This window comes from Gavia stellata, chromosome 13 (genome assembly GCF_030936135.1).
Source record: "Gavia stellata isolate bGavSte3 chromosome 13, bGavSte3.hap2, whole genome shotgun sequence".
Lineage (NCBI taxonomy): Eukaryota > Metazoa > Chordata > Aves > Gaviiformes > Gaviidae > Gavia > Gavia stellata.
The window spans coordinates 3,221,515-3,241,507 of NC_082606.1; the positions used below are offsets into that span (position 1 = coordinate 3,221,515).

The 19,993-nt window shown below is 61.6% G+C and overlaps 2 protein-coding genes across 2 annotated transcripts; one reads left to right on the forward strand and one right to left on the reverse strand.

Annotated features, from left to right (window-relative positions):
* The first annotated feature begins 7,547 nt into the window (after window positions 1-7,547).
* On the forward strand, window positions 7,548-9,785 carry CPLX3 (complexin 3). The gene is made up of 3 exons (XM_059824160.1): window positions 7,548-7,708; window positions 8,069-8,156; window positions 9,561-9,785. Exons 1-3 carry the CDS (start codon window positions 7,548-7,550, stop codon window positions 9,783-9,785), a joined length of 474 nt encoding a protein of 157 aa, XP_059680143.1.
* A 4,341-nt stretch (window positions 9,786-14,126) lies between these two features.
* ULK3 (unc-51 like kinase 3) lies at window positions 14,127-18,570 on the reverse strand. The gene is made up of 16 exons (XM_059823907.1): window positions 18,469-18,570; window positions 18,074-18,214; window positions 17,744-17,864; window positions 17,528-17,632; window positions 17,297-17,440; window positions 17,130-17,212; window positions 16,876-17,031; window positions 16,694-16,799; window positions 16,520-16,560; window positions 16,291-16,393; window positions 16,108-16,172; window positions 15,906-15,984; window positions 15,779-15,819; window positions 15,660-15,707; window positions 15,506-15,560; window positions 14,127-15,236 (listed from the first exon to the last, which is right to left on the reverse strand). The coding sequence occupies exons 1-16, from the start codon at window positions 18,568-18,570 to the stop codon at window positions 15,220-15,222; spliced, it is 1,407 nt and encodes a 468-aa protein (XP_059679890.1). The 3' UTR covers window positions 14,127-15,219.
* Window positions 18,571-19,993: the final 1,423 nt, after the last annotated feature.

Genomic DNA, 19,993 nt, shown 5'->3' on the forward strand with positions numbered 1-19,993 from the left:
CCTGGCAGGGTACAAAGTGGGGACAGTCCCCCCGTCTCTGCCCAGGGTCCCCACATAGTTGGGATGAGCAGCCTGGGCGTCGCTTGGCTCCATCCCCTCCCCATGAGAACTGGCGAGGTTGTGACAGCGATGAAGCTGCCAAATAGCGGCAACACTCTCCTTTAAGCCAGGCTTTATCTTCCACCCTTGGAGCTGCTTGGGCCAGGCTGGGGAAGATCTGGGGATGCATTTTGGGGCTGATCCCTGGACCTTGGGGATGTGATGGGGCTTGATGCAGTGTAGGGTTTCGTTTCTGCTGGACTAACCCCCCCCTCCTCTTGTCCGCATCTGCCCCCCCCATTCCTCCTAGTACTCCGCCAGGCTCCAGCCGTATAAGCAGCTTTACTTTTTGGGGCTTATGAAGATTAAAGTCATTTACAGGCAAAGCCTGCAAGTAACGTGGCTTTTGAAATGGCGAGAAATTCCCGGCACCTTCTTCGTGCGACGGCAGATGTCGGCGAGCGGGGAGGAGGTTTGGTCCGGTCCCCCATCGCATCCCCTCTGGTGCCCTCGCCCTGGGTTACCGCTGGCCGATGGACCCCCGCCAGCGTGCAAAAAAAGGGGGGAAAACCTAATCCAAAACTCATTCAGACCTTTGGTTTCCCTCGAAATGGCACCACGCTGCCCATCTCCGGGACTGTGCCCGGTCCCATGGGTGGGGGGATGCGTTGGGGGTGTTTGGTGCCGTACCGACATCCTCAGCATCCTCCGGGATGTGTTTGAAGGATGCCGAGAGAGGATGGGCATAAGAAATCCCATGGGGAACGGCTCCCTGCGCCCCACGCAAGGTCCCTACCCATTCCTCACTGCGAAGAGGTGAACTTAACCCTGCCAAACCCCTCCTGCCGCCACTGTCCGTGCCTCAGTTTCCCCCATACAGAGCTGTTTGCTCCTGCCTCCTGCCTCTGGGTCCCGGGCCGCTGCCCGGAGGTACACGGCCACAAACAGCCTGTATCCCACTAGGTGATGTCTCCCCAGGGATTTGGGGGGCCATTTCCATCAGCTGCGAACCCATCAGCATGCTTTTCCTTCCCTAGCCGTCGCCTTGCCGGCTCCTCCACCCATGGAACGGACTCACGGAGCTCACCCCGGCCGGAGCATCTCTTCCAGCGCTGGCTCTGGCTCCCTCTCCGTGCTGCCTGTCCCTCCCCTGCTGCCCTCTGCTCCCTGCAAATGTCCTCTCCCTTCTCCATCGGGGTTCTTTCCCTCGGCTTTGCCTCTTTCCGAGCGCCTTCCCCATATCCCAGCCCCTGCCTGCCTTCTCCCCCTTACCCCCCGCGCCCCAGAGATGCGGGGAGCCTTCCTCTTCCAACCAAATCAAAACCAAGCCTCGCCTCAAGGGAAAGCAGAGTGCCCAGCTGTTCCCAGCCCAATTCCATGCTGCTTCCCATGTCCCAGAGCATCCATCCCAAGAGGAAGGGGAGTAATGTGCCCGGGCAGGCTCCCTCCCAATCTGCCCGTCGCTTGGTTCCCTCATTGCTGCTTGGAGCAAATTACCAGCTCTAATTACGGCCCGACGAGGCTCCTTCTGCTCCCTCCTCGACGTGCGGGTTTCCGAACCCCTGGCAGACCTCGCCGGCATCTGTGCGCTGCCTCCTCCTCCTCCCCCTCCGCCATCGACTTTTGTCCCGGGGACTATTTTTAGCGTGATGTGCAGAACCATTCCCGTCACCGGTTGGTGTCGTTCACCTCTCCAGCTCCGCTTCTCTGCCTTTTCCTTCCGAGCACTCCAGGAAACGAAGGCAAAGCTGGCAAGATCCCCCGTGGGAAAACTGTGCGTGTGTGTGGCCGTGTGTGTGTTTTCGGCTGGCGTGCGCCTTTTTGCTCCGGGCTTGCTCTCCACCGCCGGCAGCGAAGCAGCACATGGTCTCCCCATGTGCCTGTTTACATGCTCTGTGTGTCTGTCCGTGTCTATTTGTGTCACCGCTCGGGTGCAGACTCTGCCATGGGAGATCTCCCCCACCCACCCAACCACCTCCCTCTTCTTCCTCGCTCCCCCAGCAGCATCTCTCCTCCCAGCCCCGGTGCTGGCAGGGGTTACAACCACCCCGCTCTGTGCCACCCGCTCCCCTGCCTGCTTACCCTCCTCTTCTGAGAACGCACCCACGGCGTCCCCAAACCCCTCCATCCCTCGGTGCAGGGGGTCTATGTCCCCCACCCATCCCCAGCTCCGGCAGGACCATTCCCATCCCACCCATCCCAAACCGCCCCAAAATCATCCGCTCGGGAATTCTGAGTCTGGGCAGCCCCGCGCTCAGTCAGACACCGTGATGAGATGAGGCAGGTTCCGAGGAAAGTGGGGGGACAGCTCAGCAGCATCCCCGCTCCCGGTTTCCCTTCCCAGATACCCCTCGGGGTTTCCCAGGGGATGCTCCGCCGGGGCAAGGAAGGGAAACAGACGGGGAGAGCCCGATCCTTCCCATGGGCTGGCATTAAACCTCCCCAGGCAGCGAGGGCTCCGATAATCTTCAGCTTGTCGGGATCTGAACAGAATAATTTGGAGCGCACATACGTGTGCGTGTATATACGCGTGTGCATACCCGTAACAGAGGTTGGAGGGAGATGGACGGCACAGCCACGAGCGGAGGCGGCGAGGTCCCCGCTGAGGGATGCTCTGCGGGCACGCGAAGGCGCGAGAGCTCGGGATGCAATTAAAGACAAGGTTTTAAAACAAATAAAAATTCATTACGTGACGCGACATGTGACATACAGCCTACGTGATGTATAGCTCTCTCGGAGTCTAATTAAGGCTTAATATCAAATGAGAACAGTAATAACTCCCCCCCGTGGGATTTCTCCCTCCTTAGGCGATGCCGACAGGTTTTTGGAAGTTAAAGGCTGGGTTCTACAGGAGTAGGAAGGCTTTACGTTGACATGGCCCTCCTAGGTCACGAAAAGGCAGCTTTGATTTCATTCCCGCACCAAGCTGGCTGCCGCCTCGCGTTTCGTCTTCCTCGGCCAAGACGAACTCCAGAGGCTTTTAGCTTTATTTAACGACATTCAAGTAATGTGAAAGGAAGTCATTTTATCTGATAATTTACAACGCCGGTACCATAAACGTCCTTCAGTCCCTGTGTTAATGTCACGGTGGCGCTTTTACCCCGGCGAGCGCTGGGCAGCAGAGAACTCGCTGCCCTTGGAAGCGCTGTTTTGCTCAAGAGCGCAGGGACAAGGTTGGACGTGATGACCTTACAGGTCTTTTCCAACCTTAATGATTCTGTGACGAAAGTCACCGTGCCTCATCCCCGTGCCCAGAGCAGGCGGCTGCCCTGGGCACAGCCGGGTATCCCTGTCCTCATCCCGTTGGAGCATCCCCGTCCACAAGTGGGAAGAGCAAAGGTGATGTCTGCTGCTGCGCAGCCCCGGGGTCAGGGCTGAGCGCGGAGGTCCCTGTGTTGGCAGTGCCTGTCCCCAGCACAAGAAGTGACAATCACCCGCCGGGTGGAAGCGTGACTTCTCCCCGCAGAGAGGCTGCCTGCTTCATTTAGAAACGCCTTCTCGTTTCCTCCCGTCGCGTCTCCGGCGCGCGCACACGCACACGCGCGTCTTTCCAGGATTAACTCACCTACACGGGGGCTTCAAAGGTTGAAACCTCCGTGTCCCCCCGGATTTCAGACTGACGAGGAGCGGCTCGCTGCCCTCTGACAGCCTCATCGCTCTTGCATCGCCACTCAAGGGCACAGCCCCTTCCCCGCCCCTGCTCAATCTACGGGATAACTCCAAGAACCAACTGCTCCAGGAAACCACGGCCGTTCCTGGTCCCCTTCAGGGATCTCTGGAGCATCCTATGAAACCCTGGTGCAGGGGAGAGCTTCCAGGTGTGGCTTTGGAGCCCGTTCTCCCGTTACCTGGAAAGAAAAGCTGAAACGATCCCTCCCGCCACGGCAAAGGGAAGGGAACGCTTTGCGTCCTATTCAAATCAAGGTGTCGATGCTGAGAGAGGATCCGCTTAACTTCCACCGGCTTGTCTGAGGCTGGCTGCTACCGGGGGACGTTTCATCTCCCTCCCGTCTAATCCACGGAGATGTGTGATATAGCATAAGCTAATATAATAGGTCATGCAAGGATTTACATCTCATTACTGCAGGTTAGAGTCCTGGGAGGAAGGATGAGTCATTCTTACTTGAATATATTTCAGGGCTAAGGAACAGTTCAGCTGCCCAAAGCAAAGCAAATGGGAAAACAACCACCTCGAAGCATCGCCGCGGGCCCCATCACCAGCCCGCCGCACCCTCTGATTGCCCTCTCCCTTCCGCCTCCGGGCTGGCCTCTCCGGAAAGAGCGGGGGCCAAAGACCCGAAGGGACGGGAGAGCTGCCGGCAGCCACAAGACCTTGCCTTTTGCTCCAGCCCTATAAAACCAGTTCCCCGACCACCCCTGGGCTGCAAATGTCAACCTCATGGTCACCCTCCATGGGGCACATCCATCTCCTGGTGAGGCGGCATCCCTGCCGCGAGCGACTGAGTCCCAGCCGCTGCCGGTAATCGCCTGCCGATTTTCACCGAGCCGCTTTGGCTGAGCGGTTCTGCTCGTCAAGAGGCTGTTTTCTCTCCGTTTCTCAGACAGGGAGGCTACGTGGTAGCTGACCCATCTAAGCCAGCTGGAAAAAATCGGTCCTGACTTCAAGTCTCTTACTGTTAGTGGATGCTTAGATAGAAATCCGGACTGAGCAAAGCTCCTAGGACCAGCCGCAGCAGAAGTCTGCTCTGAAGCCACCCAAGGCTCAAACCTCCCTGGCATCCAAGGGCAAAGTGGCTCTGGGACACAAGCAGGGATGCTTTCCCTCCTTCTCTGCTCCTCTTTTCATCCGCTCCTTCTCCGACTGACAGCCCAAACTTGAACACACGGTTGGCGACGGGAGGTCTGCGGAGTGCCCGGGGCGCTCAGCCTATTTCTGAGCAGGCTGTGAAAGCTCGCTCTGGGTTAAAATTCATTCTCCGTGGGCTGTCCATGGGAAAACGCTTAGAGGGGCTGCGGATCCCAGCGAAAAGGGAAGTCATCGCTTCAAAGAGCCCGTAGGAGCCAGGAGCAGTCAGCTCACGCTGCCGCAGGGGCAGCCGGGCGGAGGGGAGGTGCTGCGGGTGACGCTGGGGTTGTGCCGAAGGGTGCCTCGGATGGGCCTCCCTCAGCCTCGTGGCTGTGCGGAAAGGGAATTTGCACGCTCAGGCGAAGGCAGGGGAAAGCGTCGGCATCATTCGGGGGGCTCCGCTCCGGCGGGATTTAACCGTAGCCCCGCAGAGCCTTCACCGGGGCAAATCCCCTTTGTCACTTCCAAAAGCTCTGTAGCAGCAGCTGACAGCGCCCAACTGCCACCCGGATTATTATCCAAGCAAAACACACGATCTTTTTTTTTTAAATTTTCCTTTTAAGACAACTTTTTGCCTGGTGCTACCTTGGGCAAGGGGGGAAGGGAGGAGACGGGGCCAATCCCCCCCTCCCTCTTTCCCTTTATCGCTTCGCAGCTGTTCCATCATTTTAATCTGCGGAGATTGTCTTTAAATTTCGGAAATGAAATCATTTCCCGCAAGCCGGGATTGGGGTTCGGAGCCGCGCTCGTTTTTCACGAGCGGGGAAGAAAAAAGGGAGAAACGTAGGTTAAAGCCGGGCTGGCCATCTGGAAGGGAGGTGCGTGGCTGATGCCGTTAAGCGCTCGCTCCCCGAGGCCCGCGAGGCGGCTGCAGTCGAGGGAAATAGCAGGAGTGGGAGCGAAAGTAGGATGAGAGAGCCGGAGGGGCCGAGGGAATGACACAACGAAATCAATGCCTGCTCTTGGCCTCGGCCTCCCGGTTTAGGCGACCGATGAACGCGGGGGTCCCTGGGCTGGCTCCGGTACATCAGCGAGGCGATGCTGGTGGGGACTGATGGCAGCGTTGGTATTAATTAATATCGTTAATAGCACTAGGAAGGAGAAGAAGAAGATTTTGGGCACGCCAGCCCTTAGATCTCCCAGCAAACAACAGTTGCAAGTCCTGTGGGGTACGCGGGGCTCTTACGGAGGGCTGAACCCCGGTTTTTCCGCCAGCCAGACCCAAAGGATGGGGGAAAAAAAGGGGGGAAAAAGGACTTTTCTGGGGATTTGCTCCACCGCAGCCCCTCGGGGGGGACAAACCAGCCGGGCCCCAGCGCTCGCTGTCCCCGAAGAGGCGGAGGGGAGGGGGGGGCCAGGCAGGGCTCACGGCACCCCCCCATCCCCGCTGCCCCGGGGCCGGTAGTGCGGGGCTGGGGGGTCCGGGGGCTCCTTCCCCGGGGAGGTCTCCCCCCGGGGCTGGGGGGGGGGGGGGGGCGGTGGGAGCCTCCGTGCCCCCGGAGCGGGGGGGGGAGGCGGTGGCTCCGCCTCTCCGCCGGGGGGCGGCGGGGACCGGGCGGGGACCGGGCGGGGCGGGGGGGGGGGAGGCGTTGCTGCCGCCCGCCGCGCGCACACCGGAGCTGTCCGTGCCCCGGTGCTGCAGCACCGGTCGCTCCGCGCCGCTCCGGCTCCGCTCTCCGGCCCCGCCATGGGCGGCGCGGCGGCGCGGCCCCGTTGATCCCCGGGTCCCCGGGAGCTCGGCCGCACAGCATCCCCGCTGCGCCGGTATCCCGGGAAGGCGGCTCGGCTCCACCCCGGCATCCCGGGAACTCGGTGCTCCGGTATCCCGGGAACTCGGTGCTCCGGCATCCCGGGAACTCGGTGCTCCGGCATCCCGGGAACTCGGTACTCCGGCGCCCCGGGAACTCAAGCTCCGCAGCATCCCGGCTCCTCGGGAACTCGGTACTCCGGCATCCCGGGAACTCGGCTCCGCTGATCCCAGCTCCTCCATAACCCGCTGCTCCGGGAACTCGTACCTGCAGCACCCCAGCTGCCCGGTAACTCCCTACTCCCGGCACCCCAGCACCGACTGTACCTCGGCTCCCCGGGCTCCCCCGTAACTCAGCATCCCCATCTTCCCCACCGCCCAGCACCCCAGAACCCCGTCTCCCCATTAATCCCAGTTCTCCCAGCACCCCGGCTCTGTGGTAACTCCGCACCCCAGCTCCCCGGCTCCCCGGCACCCCAGCTCCCAGGCACCCAGGCTCCCCAGCACCCAGGCTCCCCGGCTCCCCAGCACCCCATCTCCCCAGCACCCAGGCTCCCCCGCACCCAGGCTCCCCAGCTCCCCAGCACCCCAGCTCCCCAGCACCCAGGCTCCCCGGCTCCCCAGCGACCCAGCTCCCCAGCACCCCATCTCCCCAGCACCCAGGCTCCCCAGCTCCCCAGCACCCCAGCTCCCCAGCACCCCATCTCCCCAGCACCCAGGCTCCCCCACACCCAGGCTCCCCAGCTCCCCAGCACCCAAGCTCCCCAGCACCCAGGCTCCCCGGCTCCCCAACACCCCATCTCCCCAGCACCCAAGCTCCCCAGCTCCCCAGCACCCCAGCTCCCCGGCACCCAGGCTCCCTGGCACCCAGGCTCCCCAGCTCCCCAGCACCCCAGCTCCCCGGCACCCAGGCTCCCCAGCACCCCAGCTCCCCATCCCCCTGGGACCGCCACCATGGCGTTCATGGTGAAGAGCATGGTGGGGGGGCAGCTGAAGAACCTGACGGGCGGCCTGGGCGGCGAGGAGAAGAGCGAGGGCGAGAAGTCTCCGGCCGAGGCGCAGGGCATGACCCGTGAGGAGTACGAGGAATATCAACGGCAGCTGGTGGAGGAAAAGTGAGTGCGATCGGCACCGGGTACCGGGGCGGGTTGGACCCCCGGGGTCCCGGCGGGGGACGGGGCGCTCCCTCCGCAGCCCCCCGTCCCGTGCACGGGAGGGCTGGGGGGAGACAGCGCTGGGGGCGGCACGGCCATGAGGGAGTTTAATGAACCCCCCCTAATCCTTTAATCCGCTTCCTCGCCCGGGAGATGGGATTGTTTTCTCCTTTCAGGCTGTGCTGGGGGGGGAGGAAATTGTGGGGAATGGGGACTTTGAAGAGGAGATGGGGGGTAGCCGGGTTGGGGGGCGGGATAGGGCCGCTCAACCCCAGGGGCTGGGGGCACCAGCTGCCGGTAACTGCCCCGTGTGCTTCGCAGGATGGAGAGAGATGCCCAGTTTGCCCAGCGCAAGGCGGAGAGGGCCACGTTCAGGTCCCACTTCCGAGACAAGTACAGGCTCCCCAAGGTACGGCGGTGGCGGGGGCACGCAGGGAGCCGAGCCCCGTCGCAGCCCTCATGGGCGACTCGGCGGATGGGGCCACGGGGGGACAGACAGCACCCCGGCTCCGCAGGGAGGGGAAGGGGCAGCGGGACCCCTGGGCTGGCTGGGGGTTTTAAGTTACAAAGCCCACAGGACAAACCAGTTCCCCTAAAAACCATCCTTCCACCCAAATCCTGGCCCCTTCCCGCCGGCCCCGAGCACCGCAAGCCAGCAGCCACAAACAGTGGGACCCCCGACACGCACCCTCTGCCTTGTTTGATCCCCCCCCTTCCTCTCTTTTGCCCCCTAAATCCAGCTGGACAAGGGAAAGCCGCCTTCACCCCGGACTCCCGGCCCCGTGGCTGGGAGCAGAGCTGGAGTTACACCTTCCCGGCTGGATTAGCCAGCTCCTCTCCCCGGATTGAATTTGGCAAAGATTTCCTAGCTAAACTCCTATTTTGGAATTTCTGCCCGATGAATGATTCACTAGAAACAATTTAATCAAGGGATAATTCAGCCATTCTTGGAATTGCCACAAGCTCTTCTCCCCCCAAACCCACCCTTTATTCAGCGAGAGTCTCTCAGCGGTGAATACTCTAAATTGGAGCCCGGCTAATTTTAGTTGAGAAAGGTCAGCTAAAGCCAAGCGATATTGTTCAGATCGTTTGATGTTGTTCAGCCAACCTGGACGCACACCCCGCTGCTTCTCACACCCCTTTTATTGCCAGGAAATAAACAGCTGGAGAATTTATTTTCCCCCTGCCGAAAGCGAGAAAAAGCAGCGAAAGGAGAGCTGGAGCCTTTTTTTTTTTTCTCCAGGGGAGACGGGGATTTGTTCGGATCCGGCCCCCCCCGCCCCGATCCTTTTGCTGTTTTCTCCTGCTGGAGACGTCCCTTCTAATCTTCCAACAAGTTTCTTCTGCTCATTACTGATCCCGCTTGGCAGCCGGGCTGCCTCTTGCAAAGTCTCCCTGCGGCTCTCCGGCGCAGAGCTGACCCCCGTCGCCGGTGGGCTCAGTCGTTAAGCATACGCGTAGCTTAATTGGGCGCCTAAACCTCCCCAGCCACTCCAACGCCAGTTGAAAGCCCGTTTAGACGGATGCTGGCACGCTCGGGTTATCGTCTCAGCTCCCTGTTGTGGCCGTGGGTGCGTGCCGGGACTCTGCTCGGCCGTGTCCCCGCTGGGGCCGCGTCCGACCCACAGCATGAGGGTGGCTGGGAGCCCCAGGGACCCCCACCGACCTTAACGTGGGAAGACAGCCCAAAGGCCGTGCAGACGCCGCTGCGAACCTCGCACGTGCCTTTAATGCCTCCAGAATCGTCCCGTGTGTGCCCCCCCCCTTCCCACCTGCAGCATCCCACGCCTGACTTTCTCCCGGCCGGTTTCAGAACGAAACGGATGACAACCAGATCCAACTGGTGGGAGGTGACGTGGAGCTGCCCAAAGAGCTGGCCAAGATGATCGAGCAGGACAACGAGGAGGAGGAAGAGAAGAATTCGGTTATCGGCCAGCTCAGCAACATCCAGAACCTGGACCTTGATTCCTTGAAAGACAAAGCTTCGGCCACGCTAGAGGACCTGAAGCAATCGGCTGAGAAGTGCGCCGTGATGTGACCCGGCCGAGCCCCCCCCTCCCCGTCAACGTGACGGTGGGGGAGAAGGGAGGGGACGCAGCGAAGGGTCTGGCGGTGGCGGTTGCCTGCAGCGGGGACCCCCCCCGATATTGTCACCCCTGCCTTGTGTGAGCCGGGTCCTCCTTCCGAGCCGTGTGACGCCTCGAGTCCCTGACCCAGATGTCCCTGATGTGTGGTTTTTGTTTCGTTCTCCGGTCTGAGGTTAGAGCGAAGAGCCAGCATGTCCCCCCGCCGTACCCCAACGCCTCCTCCTGTGCCCGTGGCAGTGGGTGTCTTTAGCGAGAGCCGGGGGGTTGCAGGGAAGCAAAGCCCCGAGTGACCTTGGAGTGTTATTGAACCCCGTCAGCACGGGAAGGCAAAGGTTTTCCAGCAAAGCGGTGGTCATCCGCCGCGTCTCTGCCTGCACATTTCCACCGAGCCTCCTAGAAATGACGGGGAGGCTCCAATTTGTTTTGCAAGGACGAGGCACAATGTGAAACGTGTCCCCCTCCCACACCCCTTCCCCGCATCCCATACCCATCGCACGGGAAATAACATCCCGTCCGAGCAAGAAATACCAACCACTTTGCCCTTGAGGGCCCCTCTCAAAGGAGCCAGCCGGGAAGGACCTGCTACACGATCCCATTTAGCCCAGCGGGAAGGGGGATATTGAGGACCAGAGGGCTGAAGCCTGAATTAATGCCAGAGAGGAATAAAATCCCTCCCCGGTGCTCATCTGAACCCACACCGTCCCTTCCCCGGAGCGGTGGCGGCACACCCTCCCTCTCCCAGGGCGGGATCCGCTCGTGTCCTTGTTTCTTCCAGGAGAAGAACACAGAGATAAGGGAAAATCTCCTCCTCCTCTGTCGTGCTGTAGTTGTGCGCTGTGCTCGGTTGAGTGTCTCTCCACCTCCTATGCTGTCCCCGTGCCATGGTACTCTTATAACCGGTGGAATAAATACCAGGAGATGTCTATACATTTCTTTCTCTCCTCGAGCGGTGCTTTCCTGATAAAAGTGTTGGGGTGCCCCAAAGTACGAGGGGTGTAGAGAGCCCAAGCGCATCCCCTTTACGGGGCAGGGGATGGGAATGCGAGGGAGAAATCTCTTGCAGCGTCGTCCAGAAGAAAGCCTCACGCCTGGTTGCGGTCGGGTGGTTTGCCATATTTCACCCCGAAGGGATGGGACGAGCGGCTCTCTGTCAGCAGCGGGTTTAAAAGCAAACCAACCACCCCGATTTCGGAGATTTTTGGCTATTTTAGTACAAAGCCTTCCAATCACTCACACCAGCTCCCTGCCAGAGTCTCGTGGGCGCTGCGGGACGGCCGTGGCGCTGCTCCCAGCAAGGACGCTTCTCTGCGGGGACAAGACCGTCCTACGTGCAGGTGTGACCTCAAGCCGGAGCAGCTCCGGCCTGCCGGCATCCCGGCGGGTGGTGTGCTCCTGCAACGAGGCTTCCTGGAAAAACTTGGCACAGGCTGGGAATTTACTGCTCCAAATCCCAAGGGAGCGGATTAACTGCGATTTGCTTTTGCAGGGGGGTTGAGTCATCCAGGAAAACGCAGGGGGAGTATACTGGGAACCTGCTATTACTATTATCATCATCATTAGTAGTAGTATCATCATTATTATTATTGCAGCAAGCAGCCCCAGGGACCAGGCTGCTCCCCAGGGACCCACCAGCAGCTCCGGGGACGTCTGCCTCCGGCAAAGCCCGAACCCAGCCCGGCACGGTGAGAAAGGAGAGGGAAGATTGGCAGAGCAGCTTTAGCTCTGAAAGGCGATCGTACCTGACGAGGCTCAGCCCAAGCTCCTCTAATCCCCCACCAGGAAAGGGATAGCAGGGAGCAGGCGCTGAGCAAGCCGAGCCCTCCAGCCTGCCTCGGCTTTGGAATCCTCGGCTGACGGCAAGGCTTGATCACTGAAACATCCCGCCGGTGAGCGGGCTCCCCACCGGAGCAGAGGGAGGGAGACGGGGCTGGGGGATGCAGCCCTGTGGTTCATCCCCACCCGTACCCGCTGTAACCCCACCAGGACACAGCCTGGACCCGCTCCCCCCCGGCTTTTATTTTTCCCCCCTTCCCCGCTCCCGCAGCCGCCGACCTTCGGCTCGGCTCCACGCTCGCTCCCAGCCCACGTGCCACCACGCAAAGGCCGCGTGAAGCTCCGCGGGTTTATTTTAGGAGGCACCATGACCCCCAGGCATGTGAAAAGCAAGCAGCACGCGCTCTCCCGCTTGGCTCCGCAACGTGTTAAGCCTCAGCGAAACGTTCCCGGCAAAGCGTCGTGAGCTCCGAGGATGCTCCGAGCCCGCAGCCCTGCTCCCATCGCTGGCCCGGTACCCGTACCGGGGAGGAGAGTTTGGGATGGGGGGAGCAGCCCTCCTCCTGCCTGTCCCCTGCCCATCGCGAGGCGCATCCCGTTTGCCAGCGTTCCCCGCCGCTGGCTCGCCGAGCATCCCCGCAGCCGGGCGCTCCGGCTGCCTGCACGCCCTCGCCAGCCCCCGCGCTCTTGCCGTACGACCGCTCTGGGCATCGACGCACGCGGGCTAATAAAAAACTTAAAGAATTAGTGCGGCTTCAAGCAGCAAATCTATTTTTTCCCTTCTATACTATAAAACCCTACGCAATTCCCTAACCTATGGGGCCAGGTTTGGGGTGGATTTGTCCGAGCGAGCCCTTACCGGGTGCTGGAGGATCTCCGCCAGTGGCGGAGCTTATAAATAGACGCCCCACGGGTGGGCAGAGCTCCTACCCTCCCGCACCAGACATGGTGCATCATCATCCTCATCATCCTCATCATCCGGCCGCAGGATCAGGCCTCCTTTCTGCTGGTGAGCGCGGGAAGATGCGAGCGGTTTCCCCAACGGCCCAAGCATGAAATGAACAATCGTTACAGCGCCGAAACAAATGAACCGCCGTCGAGGGCCGGGGGATCCCCGCTGAACGCTTCGTTTTTCTTTTCGCAGGCAATTAAATCTCCCTGCGAGCGGGAAGGGACGGCCCCATCCGTCCCACGGCGGCATCGCCACGCTGCTGGGCCAGATAGTGGGATTCATCCGGATTAAAGAGCACGGAGGAGAGCGCGGGATCAGCTCCCCCCACTGACCCAGCTCCCCCCAACCCTCTCTTTCCTTTAAAAGGGTTTGAACCCACATCACCCGCTAACCCACCGGCTGGTACCAGGAGGGCGATAAACCCACCTGCCACCCCTGTGTCCCTCTCCAGGTGACAATTGGGAACCAAGAGCCGCCCTGCGGGAGGCTCCGGGTGGGAAAAGCCATTTGCAAGGGCTGGACGGCGCAAGGAGGGTGTCACAGGCTTTGCCGCGATGCTGAAGCCACGCCGAGTGACAAAGGCCACCGCCGGAGCCGGCCCCACGCTGGGGACTGCTCGCTTCGTGCCTCCTTCCCTTCGGCGACATTTGGGCAGCCCCTCGCGAGCCCCGACGCAGAAAAGACTCGTATCCACCCCGACACCAAAACCGGGGCACCCCGAGCTCCATCACCCCCCGGGGAAGCGGCTGGAGCTTCTCCCCGCTTCGAAAAAGGCTCCGGAATTCGGCCGCGGCTTCGGCAGAGCGTGAAGGCAGATGCGATTATCCGCACCGGCTGCCGCAGCCAGCCGGTTCAGCCATCCCCGGCGGCTCCGCGCTAGCCACGGGCTGGGGGAGGATGGGGGGTTTGAAAGCTCTTTAAAGCCTCGGGATATAATCGCTGCTCAGAATAATAATAATAATAAAAAAAGACATAAAAATGCCTTGCCGCATCTGCCCGGGAAGCTCTCCAGCAGCGGCTCGGAGCAGCCGGCAAAGGACTAAAGAAACCACGTTATAGGGCAGTCTCAGGAGGAGCTATGCTGGAGGGGGGGGTCACAACTCAGCCCAGCCCCAGGGTCCCCCCCAAAAATCACCCCATCATTTGCTGCAGCCTCTCCGCCTTGCCTGCACCCCTCCCTGCTCAGCCCAGCGGTTTCTCACCCGCCGTAGAAATCTGTCGGAGCAAACGTGATTTTACGTAATCTTTCATGCTGTTCCGCTGGATGTTTTACACGCGCACTGCAAAAAAAAAAAAAAAAAAAACACCAAGAAGAAAATAACTGAAGCGAAAACAAGGTCAAACCTTGCTTTGGCTGCCCGGTGGCCCCAGGGAGGAGGGGGAGGTAGGGCAGTCCCAGCCAGCGCTGGCTGGAGGAGAGGAGGGGACCCCCACCCCGGCTCCGGTTCTGGGCAGGGGGACAGAGACGAGGGGTCCCCAGCCCTTCCCGCCGGCTCCCTCTGGGTCCTGGGCTTGGCTGGAGACCCCTCTTTTGGGTCTTAAACCCCAGACCGGGTTACTCATGGGAGAACACAAAATAAGTGTTTATTAAAGACAATAAATTACATTCCCTTGAAATACAGTAGATTTTGAGAAAAGTCCCTCGCTTTGCAGGACAGGCGGACGTCACCACCCCGGTGAGTGACTTCTGCGGGGCTGGGAATAGAATTTGGATGTTTGGGTTGTCAGAGCCCTGAGGAGCAGAGCAGGCAGGAGGCCCAGGCTCTGCCTTCGGGGAGGTATCGCTGTTTGCAGCCGCGCGACTCTCTCCCTGAAGGTGATTGATTTCTGCTCATCTGTTTTATTCGACGACTATACCCGCGGAGGAGCACGTGCCATCAATTAGTCCCTGCTGAGCACCGGTAACACCTCATGACACAAATGACGAACGCAGTCAGTACCCGCCAGACTCCAGTGCAGGCAGGTTTAGGAAGCAAAAGCCTCGACCCCGATGCTCCAGCAGCGAGAGGGAGGTACGGCTGGGCTGGGACAGTGCAACCGGGTGCTTGCGGCTGGGCGAGCGGCGGTGGGCGCAGAGAGGTAGTTGCTGGGTGAGAAAGGCACAGCGGAGGGCAGGCGCAGGCGGCGTTCCCGACCCCCTGCCTGCTGCCGTCACCAACAGCCTGCAGCTACCGGCGGGGTTTTGTGGGTCCGGGCTGCGCAGACGCTCGGGGCTCCCCCAAAAGAATTCGGGAGGTGGAAGAAACATCCAGCCGAAAAGGCAAGAGACGTACGCGACTGGCAGGGGGGATATTCCGCCAGAGGCCGGTGCCAGGATAAAAATACCCAACCCGTCGCAGGCAGCGGAGGGAATTAGAGTGGAATAACCCGCCCGCCGTGGCCAGGGGAGGCTGCGGCAGCAGACGGTCGAGGCAGGGCTGGGAGGGGACTCCGCCTGCCGGGAAATGAGCTGACGCCGGCGCCCGGGGAGAGGGGCAGATGGCCCTGTGGACCCACCCGTGGGACCCTCCGGGGGTGGAAGCCCAAGGGTGAGCCCCCAAGGTGGTCACCGCGATGCGGTCGGGACGAAAGCTTTGTCTTTCCTCCACCCCGCCAACGGCATCTCTTTGCAGGGCAGTGCCGGGGCGGTGAGCAGCATCACACCGGCTGGCTCCTGGGCATCACTGCAAGGTACAGGCTGTGCCGGGGGGGACAGAGGGCTGTCACTCGGCTGCACATATTGTCACCCAGCCCGGATGGGCTCCCGGGCACAGATGACCCCGTGCTGGGGGGAGAGGAGGGGGTGCGGGGTCGGGATTGCCCACGGGCAGGAATATCCCCATGGCTGCAGCAGCCGTAGGGATATTCCCCGCTGCAGGACCGCAGCCACGAGGGGGTACGCTTCCCCAGGCCCCTTTCACCAAGTCCCCTCCGGAGGGATGAGAGGGGACGGAGATGGGGACTCACCGCTCCGGACGGGCTCTGCCAGCGCCTCCTTGCCCATGGACTGTGCCTCTCGCATCTGCCAGGGGAGAGGAGTGTTCTCCAGCCTGTAAATGCCCCCCAGGCATGCTCTGGAGCCCCCCCAAGCACGCTCCGGAGCCCCCCCAAGCAGCTGTACCTTCATCTGATCTTTCAGGTACTCAGCTCGGGCCATCAGGGTCTGGATCTGGCAGAGAGGAAAGTCCCTTCAAAGCCATGCCAACGGGGACACGCCGCTGTCCCACGGCTGGCACTCACCTCCTCATGGAGGAGCTCCCGTCGCCTCCCCGCAGGCTCCGCTGTGGAGGGAAGAGGGATGCGCCCATCAGCTGCGAGTGCAGGATCCGTCCCCTGCCCCGCAGCACCCGCCGGAGCCACAACTCACCGGCCAGGAGCAGCAGCAGTTCCCCCAGGCTCTGCTGGTAGAGCTCCAGGGTGTCACCGTCATCTTTGCCTTCTTCCTCCTGAAAAAGACGCCGGGGGCCGGGCTGCAGCCGGGGTGGGGATCTGCCGGCTCCCTCCCCAGCCGGGTTTGCTCTTTCCCCTTCCACTCGAGGGGAGAGGGGACCCCCAAATCCACGGCTCACCTTAGCGATGGCGGCAGAAGCCATTTCCAGCGCAGCGCAGAGCTGAGGCTTGTCCTTGGCCATCTCTGCAAGGGGACAGCAAAATGGGGGAGCACCCTGGGGAGGCATCCTTCAGCCCAAAACCCCGCTGGGTCCCCCCTTTCCACCCCGCTCACACCGGAGGGGGTCCCCAAAACCCGCTACCTTTAAGGATCTCTCTGGCCGGGTTCCCTTGCTGCAGGAGGCTCTTGCTGCTGGAGGTGACCAACGCCTTCAGCTCCTCCGCTCGGGAGATGTACTGCCCCACCTGCCCACAGCGGGGTGGGGGGGTGAGGGGACCCCTGCCACGGGGGACAGAGGATGGGGGGGCATCGTGCCGAGCTAAGCCGGGGGGGATGCTGTCCTTCACCTCCCCAAGAGATTTTTAGCTCACCTTGGCCCGGATGGCTTCTTTCCGGCGAGCATCGCTTTCATCTGCGGGAGGGGGGGGGAAGCGATCGAATACTGGGGTGTGTGGGTTGCAAAGTGGCCTCCCCCGGGGTGCTGCCCCCCCCCAAAGGCACCCAGCACAACCCGGGACCCACGCAGCCCCCCAGGGTGGACTCACAGTGCAGAGCTGGCACAAAATACTCCAGGGCTTTGCAGTAAAGGGAGAGGGCGGCGGAGGCGTCCCCCTCCTGATCCTTCTTCACCGCCTCCACCACCAGGTCGGTCTGGGGGAGACGAGGGGGGGCTCAGGGCTTGGCCCCACCACGTCCCCGGGGACCAGCACCCCAGCACCCCACTCACCGCCTTGCAGAGGCTCTCGGGCCCAGGGACGTGCTCCATATCCACGAAAGGGTGGGCGAAGAAGCGCTCGAAGGAGATGCGTTTCAAAGGGTCCCTCTCCAAGAGCTGTCCTAAGAGATCCCGGCACTCCGGGGAGAGCAGGGGCCGGCTGGGCAGCTGGGGAGGGAGGGGAGCTGAGGCCACCGGCCCCACCGCAGCCCTGGCACGGGGATGGGCTGCGAGATCCCACCCAGCTCCGTCCCATCCCGTGTTACCTCGACAGCCCGGTCGCTGCGGATCTTCTCCTCCAGCTCGGCGAAGGAGCGGGAGGCGAAGGGTGGCCTCCCAAAAAGCGCTTCTGCGGGGGGGAGAAAGGGAGCGGGGGGGTGAGACGGAGAGGGGGAAACCAGCCCCGAGCGGGGGGATAAAAGCAAAAGCCCACCGTAAAGGATGACGCCCACTGACCACAGGTCCACCCGGGCGTCGTACTGCTGGCGGCACACCATCTCGGGGGCCATGTAGAGCGGGGAGCCCCGCAGAACGTGCTTCTCGTCCCACGGCGACATGTGCTGCGCAAATCCGAAGTCTGCAGGAGAAGGGGCGAGGAGAGCTCGTGGGAGAGGGGGAGAAGGAATTGCCAACCCCCGGCCCCTCCCTGGGGACCTGCCCTGACCTGCCAGCTTCAGCTGGGGGTTCTGCGGGGCGCTCAGGAGGATGTTCTGCGGCTTGAGGTCCAGGTGGGAGATGTTGCGGTCGTGGAGGAACTTCAGGGCGCAGGCTGGGCGGACAGATGGGCACGTGGCAGGCGGGATGCCGCTGTAGTCCCACCACCCCAAAATCCCCAGGGATGGTGCCCGACGGAGCTGACACAGGCGCTAGGTGCCCTTACCGAGCTGCTGCAGGAAGATGCGGGCCACCTTCTCCGGGAGGATCCTGCGCATCCGGATGAAGCGAGAGAGATCCCCCCCGGCGCAGAACTCCATGATCAGGTAGATGTGGTCGCTGTCCCACTGCGAGGCAAAGCGGACCCCCGTCACGCCGCCCCGGCCGGTCCCGCCGCACGTCCCACCCACGCAGGGTCCGCCTGGACCGGTTTGCCCGGTCGCTGGCACCGAGCCCCACGGATACGCCCTTGGGGAGCCAGGATGGACCCCAGGACCTGAGCTGGAGGGATGCTGGCTCAGCGTGTCCCCCCGCCCCGGGAAGCCCCCAGCCCCACCTGGAAGTCCTTGAGCTCCACGATGTGCGGATGGCGGATGGTCTTCAGGATCTGGATCTCCGTCAGCAGGTTCTCCACCGACGCCCGGTTGAGGCTCCTCTTGTTCACGCACTTGACGGCCACCACCTCGCGCGTGTCCCTCTGCCAAGGGGACACAACCGGGGAGCCCCCCCCGCCCAAAGAGCCACCCCGGGGGTCCCTCCCCAGCCTACCAGAGGGGTCCCGGGGGGGGAAGGAGCCCCCGGCAATGGGGTACCAGGGGACAGGCCGGGGGCAGCAGGTCCCATATAGGGGCTATAGGGATGGTGGCCCATATGGAGGGCTGTGACAATGGAGGGCCCACGGGAGGAGGGGGCCGGATTTGGGGGGGTGTTAAAGGGCGTCCCCGGCCCTACCTTCCTGTAGGCCTTGTAGACGGTGGCGTAGGTGCCGGCGCCGAGCCGCTCGGTGAGGATGAACTCGTCCAGGCGCGGCGGGGCCCAGCCGGTCCCGGCCATGCCCGACCCGGCCCCGGCCCCGGCCCCACTTCCGCCTTCCCGGCACCCCCCGGCCCTGGCCACGCCTCCGGCCACGCCCCCAAGCCGGCCCTGACCACGCCCCCGACCACGCCCCCCAGCCGGGCCTTGGCCACGCCCCCCGCAGGCGGGGGGGTGGTGGTGTTTTGAGCACATACACGTTTTATTATTAATTTTTTAATTTTTTTTTTTACATTAAAAGATCAGACGGGGAAAAAAAAAATAATACAGGAAGAAGGGGGTGTAAAAACGCCGATTTGTGGATGAGGAGGGTGGGAGGGCACCAGGCACAACCCCCCCAGCCCCCAGCACAGGCTCTGCCAGCAAAATAGGGGCACAAAATGCAGCCCCACTCCTGGGCAGGGGGGACACAGCAAGGGACAGCACAGAAGTCACCAAGTAACCCCCCCACTCCAGCATCGATACCCACACAGGGCTGGAGGGCGGGGCGGGGGGAGCAAACAGCCCCCCCATGGCACCTTGCCACAACCCGCACGTCAACGCCGGCACCTCATCCACCTCCAAAGGGGTGTCCCACCTCAGGACACGGCTTTCGAAGCTAAACACACATCAAACCAGTTCTTTCCCAGCTGAAAAAATTAATACGTGGGAAGATGAAGGCAGGGAGGAGTTGTCCCCGGAGAAAAATTCATTCATGCTCTCGGCTGGCAGGCTCTCGAGGTGAGCTGGAGAAGGGCATCGCAGGCACCGCGTGGCGTTCCAGCTGGCTGCTCCCGAACACCGGAGCTGGCGAGTCAAACAAAAACCCCTTTTCCCCTCCCTCCCCTGGTTTAAGGCCACAGCAAAGACACAGCCGCTGCTGACCCCTTCTCCGTCGAGGGCCGTGGGTGCTGGCAAAAGGGCACAGGAGCCCCCAGGGCTGTTGTCTGCAGGATCCTCGCGGAGGGGGGATCTGCCACGGGGGGAAAAGGAGAAAGACGTTTCCCCTCCTCTCTAACCGCCCCCTGCTCCCAGGTTTTCCTTCGTGCCACGTTACCCCGACTCTTAGGGAGCCAGGCAGTTAAGGGGTCGAAATGCAGCATCGTGTAAGTGTAATGAACCAAAAGTACAGTTTCTGCTCTTAAAATTAACGACATGAACTACATGCAAGTTACAAAACTCCCCCAAACAGCAGATAACCAAATTCTTCATAGCAAAGGCCAATAGAAGAGAAAGAGTAAAATCAAAAACTTGCTTCCCCTCACCTTCCCTCTATGAACAGGGCGAGGGGAGGAAGCGAGACAAACACTCAGTATGTCCTGGATAGAGAAATATATTTGCTTCAGAGAATGTCTCCCCTATCTCCCCGCACCCTAAAACAAGACAGGGAAAACTAATCGTCATAAACGTAGGCCAGCTGAAGCTAAAAAAAAAAACCCCAGACCTCTTCTCATCTGGAGTCGGC